At 45.8% G+C, this 7,785-nt stretch overlaps 1 protein-coding gene across 3 annotated transcripts in view; it reads right to left on the reverse strand.

Moving 5' to 3' along the window:
- Positions 1-7,785, reverse strand: part of COG2 (component of oligomeric golgi complex 2) — a 51,399-nt gene extending 43,614 nt beyond the window's left edge. For 2 of the 3 annotated variants that reach the window (XM_025448470.3, XM_025448469.3), the window contains exon 1: positions 7,567-7,784. In XM_025448470.3, the coding sequence (XP_025304255.1) occupies positions 7,567-7,638 (72 nt within the window). In that variant the 5' untranslated portion in view covers positions 7,639-7,784. Of the gene's footprint in view, positions 1-7,566 lie in introns of all 3 variants that reach the window. The other variant, XM_049108939.1, reaches the window with a different exon arrangement.

Raw genomic sequence — 7,785 nt, forward strand, 5'->3', positions numbered from 1 at the left:
GAGCTAGCCATGGGAAGAGTGCCCCTGCTTAAGGAACAGCAGATGCATAAAAATGTCCCTGGAGCTCTTCCCTCCCGTCCCTGCCCTCAAATCTCTCACCCAGGTAGGGGACAGGCAGGTGACATAGTCTCTCAAAACTCAAATTGTGTCTCTCAAACTCCTTCTAAATCTTTATTCAGGGCAGCCCGTGTGGCTCAGCAGTTTAGTGCTGCCTTCAGCCCAGGATGTGATCCTGGGGACCCGGGGTCGAGTCCCACGTCGGGCTCCCTGCATGGAGCCCATTTCTCCCTCTGCCTGTGTCTCTGCCTCATTCTCTCTCTCTCTCTCATAAATAAATAGAATCTTAAAAAAAAAAAAAAAGATTTAAATCTTTATTCAGTGTTTAAATTACTCAAGCTTCAGAAACTAAAAATATACACTAACGAGTTCTTTCCACCCATCTACAGATTATCTTTAAAGTATCACGAAATAGTAACACTTAAATTCTAAGGAACTTCTAACATTTTAATCAATTTTATATCTAACTTCTTTGTTTTATATATATATATACACACACACACCTGTTTGACATATTTACAAAAAGGCAAAGAAAACCTGTATTCTGTAAATTTATTCATCCAACAAATATTTGAGTACCTCTGTTCCAGTTGATTTCTTCTCTTTTTCTCTCCTTTCCCCTCAATTTAACACCAATCATAATCCATACAGGGTTTTAGTTTACTTTTCCAACTTATTTTCTTGAACTGTTTAGTACAATTATCTGGTTAAAGTTCTAAGGACTGGTTGCATATTAGAATCACCTGAGGAACTTTAAAAAAAAAAACCTAAGGGGCACCTGGCTGGTTCAATGGGTGGAGTGTGCAGCTCTTGATCTCGGGGTTATGAGTTCAAGTCCCACACTGGGTGTAGAGATTACTTAAAAATGAAATCTTAAAAAAAAAAAAAAAAAAAAGGAAAAGAAAAAGCCCAAATCCCAGTTTGTGATTAATTTGTTTAAATATTTAAAGAAATTTGATGCTAAATGCTATAAGACTAGTTAAATAACCAAAAGATGTATTTACATAATGCTTTTCTCTTAAATTTTGAACAAAGAAAAATTACTAATAATCAGTAACTCGGTAGGCCAGAAGTGCAACATTTTATTCAACGGATAAGTTTTATAACATTACAACAAGTGAATTAGAAAAGAAAAGAGAAACAAGAGTGTGGCATGAACTTGGGGAAGCAAAAAAAAGTAGAAAGACTGTAACCATGAAGCAAATGTTTAGCTCCAAGATCAGAGGCTTAAATAGGACAGATTAAAATCTACAAAGAAAGAAAAGATCCCAGTGTACTGAAGGAAAGAAAGTCCCCCAACACCCTTCCTCCTTCTTCCAATATAAACACACTCTGGGCCACCTTGCCATATCCTGGTTACACTGACTTTATCAACTTTCCCATTAAAGCCAGACTTGACCTGGTAACAGTCAATGATGGGCTGTCTGTATGCCAAGTTATACACAGGAGTTGTATAACTGTGTAATGGCTGAAACTGAGAAACTGGGGTAAAAGTATTGAGAGGCCCTAAGGATTGCCAAGGATCCAAGATTTGACTGATTACCATGCACACACAAGGGGTCCTATGCAGATGACTGCTTAGTACAGAGAGCCATTAGGCATCAGCTGACCTTAAACACAGGATCCAGAAGATCCCTGGAGTTCCCAGCATGTACACTTCTAACCATAGGTACAATACTGAGCAGATGCCGATGATTACAGAGCCCCTCAGTTCTAATTCTTAAAAGATAAAGCTCCTCAACCTTACTTTAAAAACTTTTTCTGTTGCCAGTTCATATAGCAATACTCTGTCACATGAATTATCTATCCTTTATCGATTTGCTCTGTTATGAGTGGAGTATGGTTAAATACACTCACTTTTTGATGCTGCTTTGAAACTACTATTCTGTATCACTTTAAATCTTGTTGCATCTTTTTATAAATCAGATGATTCCTTACATTTAAAAAAAAAATCAAAAAATCAAAAGGACAATAAAAAACACGTCTTTTTGCCAGAACCTCTTCTTACCAAGTGCCAATTGAATAAACTTTGTTTGATATTACATCTCTACCACCCAGGAAAGTATTTCACATAAGAAAATTTCTCTATAAAATGAGATATAGCCTATATTCCATATTTGACTTATTCAAATTTTATGATGATGATGTCCATCTCAAACTGATGAAGAGAATGGAATCTTGTCATCAAGCTCAGAACCTACAAGGTAAGCACTCAGCTCCAGTGACACAAAGGGTGCTCCTACAAGCGGGGGGGCGGGGGGCGGGAGGGGCCACTGGGAAACAGTGGCTGACCTGCTTGCACGCTGCTGTCTGTGATTTGTAATTCTTCCCTCTTCCTTCTCTGTCAGCTGCTATCTCTTGATGCCATCAACAAAGTCCACCTCAAACAGGTCAGCTTTTCTCTCTGATCCTGTTTATTATACCTAAGCTACCGGCCAAGAGTCCAAATCACCAGCCCTATTGGAATTTCTCCTAAAGTAAAAGGCAGCCTGGGCACCTGGCTGGCTCAGTGGTTAAGCGTCTGCTTTCAGTTCAGGTCATGATCTCAGGGTCCTGGAATCGAGCCCACATTGGGCTTCCTGCTCAATGGAGGAGTCTGCTCTCCCTCTGCCTCTGCCCCTTCCCCCCCCCTCGTGCTCAATCTCTCTCTCTTGCTCTCTATCTCAAATAAATAAACAAAATCTTTAAAAATAAATAAGTAAAGAAAGAAAGAAGTGACCCTACTGATAAAATGCAGGCGCTTTGGCATACAGACTTTGTACCAGCTTTTGGGCTATTCTTAATATTCTTATTATCCCACTTCCCAAAGTTCCCACCTGTAGCCTCTAGAAAGGAACATGTTACAGCATGATTTCCCAGGACTGATGCATGGCGGTCAGGACATCAGGCCTGTGATTTGCCCCAACTGGCTGTGTGACTTTAGGGGAAGTCATGACACCCCAGTCTCCTTACCTGCAAACCAGAAAAACCGACCACTGTCTTTTTTTCACAGGAGCATAAAATGTCAAGAGCTGGAAGAGACTGCAAAGATCATGTAGATAAGCACTGCCTCATTATACTAATGAGGAAACTGAAGCCCAGAGGCGAGTGATTTGCCCCAAGCCACACACAAGCAGACAGCAGAGCTGAAAGTGGACCCCCATCTCTGGGTCACAGCTACTCAACCAGCACAGAGATCTGAGCAGCTGGTCATTTTTCCCTTTTCCATGTTGTCAGTTAGAATGCATATTCCTTGAGAACAGAGACACCCTAGACACACTTCCTACAGTGCAGACCACGGACCAGAAAAAGACAAGGACAGGTGCAAGGAGACTGGGTCAGAAGCCTCTATGACACGATGGTGAGAGAGCACTGTGAAGGTACAAAAAGAGATGGAGAGAAGTAGATGGATATGAGAGGTATGTAGGAAGTGAAATCCACAGGACTTGGTAACAGACTAGATTTTGGAAAGGTGAGAAAGGAGTTGACTCCTGAGTTTTCCAACTCCCAACTAGATGGTTGGTGGAGCATTTACTGAGATAGGCAATAGGATAAGAAAGCTGGTTTCCAGGGGAGGAGGAGCTCACAAATTCAGTTTTCAACATGATGAGTTTGAGGGACCACAAACATACCCAAATCAGCAAGTTCAGTATATAAGATTGGTACTCAGGAGGCATTTGGGCCAGAGACAGGAATCTGCCTCAGCTGCCTATAGGTGAAGCTGCATGAAGAGTCATCCAGGGAAAGGAGAGGACGTGTGACTGAGCCCATAACCAGCCATTTAATGGCTACTAGGAGAAGTATGATTATGCACAAAAGACAGACCAGAGAGGTATGACAAAAATCAGAAAGCAGTGCAGGGGGATCCCTGGGTGGCTCAGCGTTTTAGCACCTGCCTTCAACCGAGGTGTGATCCTGAAGACCTGGGATCGAGCCCAACATCAGGCTCCCTGCATGGAGCCTGCTTCTCTCACTGCCTGTGTCTCTGCCTCTCTCTCCGTGTCTCTCATGAATAAATAAATAAAATCTTAAAAAATAAAAAAAATAAAGAAAGCAGTGCAGGACATTTGGTTTGGTGCCAGGTCCAGTAAGGAGACAAAAAAAAGGTCTGCTGAATTGATTTACACCTGGCTAACTTGGTAAGAACTTCAGAGGAACAATGAAGCCTTAAAAGTGAAAGGTGAAAAAAAAAAGTGAAAGGTGAGAAAGTAAAGACAACCCTGAGCCCTGGCTGTGATGAGCAAGAGTGACAGGGCAATACCTAGAGGTGGGAGGGTCCAGTGGAAGAGCCTAAAATAGGAGCATGTGTGCAAGCTGATAGAAGAAGCGCAGGAGAGAGGATCCTAACAGGGTCCAGGGAAGGCAAGACGGCATGGCTGCCAAGCAAGGGTGAAAACTTAGCCTGAGGAGGGAGGAGAGCCCCTTCACATAACAGGCAAGGAGCAGAAGGAGAAGGGTACAAATACAAGAATGGGACTGTGATTGGCAAGATGAAGGAGCTCCCTTTTTTTCTTTTAAAGATTTTATTTATTTATTCATAGAGACACACAGAGAGAGAGAGAGAGAGGCAGAGACACAGGCAGAAGGAGAAGCAGGCTCCATGCAGGGAGCCCGACGTGGGACTCGATCCCGGGTCCCCAGGATCACACCCCGGGCTGCAGATGGCACCAAACCGCTGCGCCACCGGGGCTGCCCAGGAGCTCCCATTTGATGTCTGCTATTTTTTCTGTAAAACTGGAGATGAGTCACATGTTGAGATTTAAGGGAAAGGCTATGATGTCAATAGCACACCCATGTAAATGGGTCTAATTTATCTCTGTTATGCCACTTTCTCTCCCCTACCAAGTCACTACCAATACCTTATGTGCTATTCACCTATAGTTGGCTGTCAATCCTAAGGATCTTTGTATTTTTAAGCTGACAAAGTATGATGTTGCCACCACCTCTGCACCAGGTGACTCTCCCCACCTGCCACCCCTGCATTGTGATCACCTACGTCTTTCACATACCTTTCCTCTCCTCTGTATTTCTCATTAGATCTCATAAAAACCACCGAAATAACTTTTTAAGTAGTCTCCTGCCAACAGTCAGCTCCAGTGCAACAGATACGATCATGCAACTTCCTGCTTTAAACCTGACTGTACATCCACAATGAATCAACATCAACACAAATCCGTCACTGCAGTCTCCAAGGTACAATTGGCAGCCCCAGCCCATCTACTTTTCTACCTCCCCGGTCTCTCATTCCTGGGCACTCTTCCAGGCTCCAGCCACTGTGGACTAAGGGGAGATTCTGGGCACAAACGTTCTTTCTTCCTAGCACCAGCTCAAGAACCAAAACTGTATCTCATCTATCTCTGTGCCATCATGTCTGGATCGCTGGCTGGCACCCAGTAGGTGATCAATGAACACCTGCTTACTGAATGAGCAACTACCATTGCCCTACCAGGTCCACATCACATTGGGCAGACTAACGACACATTTCTCAGCAACGACTGGATTTAAGTAATCTCAACTCTCCCAGTGAAAACATATTCTCTAACTTTCCTTCAGGTACAAAACCTCTCCAGTTACAACACGCGTTAAATGAGACATATATGTAGACGTATAACCCCAACCGCAAGCTCTCCACTCATCGCTTCTGCCATGGAACTGCAAGTTATAAAATGTCTCTCTGAAGGAAACACAAATTGCAAATGACCTTTATCTCTGGGCCTCACCTAGACAATCAACAACATTTTACACAGCACAGCTGTTCTATGTACTTTCCTTCATCACATGAAGAGGTCACGTTCATTAGCACCACAAATTATCTGGCACATTCAAAAGCTTAAGAGCCATGAAAGAACAAACAGTTGCTGGCATTTGAGCCAGGTTCCGGGTCTGCTCTCTCCCTACCTCTAAGTCCTGCTTTAGAACTTCTATTTTGAGATTTCTATTTTCTGAAGCTGCTTTGGCCAAAGGCATTCCGTCAGCTCAGAGTGAGAGAGATGGCGGGGCTAGTCAGGCTGAGGGAATGCCGGTGTCAGGCTCAAAGGAAGCTGAAGAAATTGAAAGACGGACAAGCCAGAGATTTCTGTGCTCTGAGATTCAGGTCTGTGTGTGTGCCTCTTCTTCTTCCAGTGACCTCTCCCTGTCACGTACCTTTAGTTAACAAAGGGTTTCTGGATCAGTGAAGTCACGCTCTGCCCTCTTGCAAACATCCCATTCAAGTTACACCTGTCATTACAGTGGCTTACTGGAAACACCCCTGTGTAAGAACAAGGGTCCAGCACTCCTCGGTCCAGACAGTCCTACATGTTAAAAATGACACGGCCACACTGCAGAGGATCCAGATATAAACACTTCTTAAAGCCGGGGTCTGGGAGATGTGATCTGAATGCAAATACCAAAAAGGGACTAGTTGGTTAGCTCAAAAAAATAAAAAAAAAAACGTATTATGACTTGAAGCCGTCAAAAAATAAGAAATTTAAACTCCTTTCAAAACTTTTAGGTGCCTATAGAGCCGAGCTTTTAACTTTCTCATACGAGACTAGCTACTAAGTGATGTTAAAAATCCCAATGGTTGGGATCCCTGGGTAGCTCAGCGGTTTGGAGCCTCCCTTCCACCCAGGGCGGGATCCTGGATCGAGTCCCATGTCGGGCTCCCCGCATGGAGCCTGCTTCTCCCTCTGCCTGTGTCTCTGCCTCTCTCTCTGTGTGTGTGTCTCATGAATGAATAAATAAATAAAATCTTAAAAAAAAAATCCCAATCGTTAAACATAGATTTTTTTTTTGATAGTTTAAGTACAAGACCCAGAAGAATACACATAATAAGTAAACCAGAGTTCCTCCTAGCTCTGATTCAAATCTTGGACATTTTCAAGACTGTGCCCGATGAACCTTTATTGTCAGTAAAATGTCCTCAGTTCGTATTTCCATTCTGTAAATCTATGTGCTACGATTATCGGCAGACCAGCTTCGAGGTCCCCTTAACGAAGGGAAGCAGGGCAACGTCAGAAAAGGAGCTTGGTTTGCTTCGGAGCACTGCAACAGAATCAATCAGTAAGGGCCGCGGCCGTTTAAGCCTCTCATTTCAGGGCCTCGAGACGAAAAGTCAGGCAAGAACTTTGGACTACGTGCCCTTCTCACCCGACCCGACGCCCGGGTAGGTACGCTGGCTGGGCTTCTGCGCCAGGCACTGTCAGGCGGTCAGGCCAGGGGCCGGCGGGCCGGCCGCGCCCTGCGCCCTACCGCAGTCGGGCCCCAGCGGGGACTTTTACGTTCAGCTCAAAACCACTCGCCCTGAACTTTCAGGCCTTTTCGCTGCATGTGCACGATCTCACACAAGCGCCTGCTCCGGGCTGCGCCCACAAACCTGAGGCCAAGAGGCTCACTGCGAAGCGCAGCGAGGTCCCCGCCGAGGGCCGGTCCGGGCGGGGGCGCCCGGGGAGCGCTCGGGAGAAGCCCGAGGGAGGCCCGGGGGGGGGGGGGGGCAGCGAGGGCAGGCCACGCACGGCCCGGCCCGGGGAGCCGCGCCCCGGCGCGCACCTTCATGAACTCGTCCTTGTCGAAGCAGAGCGTGTCCGGCCCCTTGGGCAGGTTCATCCTACTTCTGTCCATCCCGCCGGCCGCCGCCGCTCAGCGCAGACCGTCGAGCGAGGAGAAGACGCCGGGTACTGCGCTCGCTGCCGCGGCGGCCGCGGCCACCGCCAGCTTCCACGGCCCGGCAGGCGCCGCTTCCGCCAACATGGCGGCGCCCGCGCCGCG

The sequence above is a fragment of the Canis lupus genome, chromosome 4 (assembly GCF_003254725.2).
Source record: "Canis lupus dingo isolate Sandy chromosome 4, ASM325472v2, whole genome shotgun sequence".
NCBI classification, from domain to species: domain Eukaryota; kingdom Metazoa; phylum Chordata; class Mammalia; order Carnivora; family Canidae; genus Canis; species Canis lupus.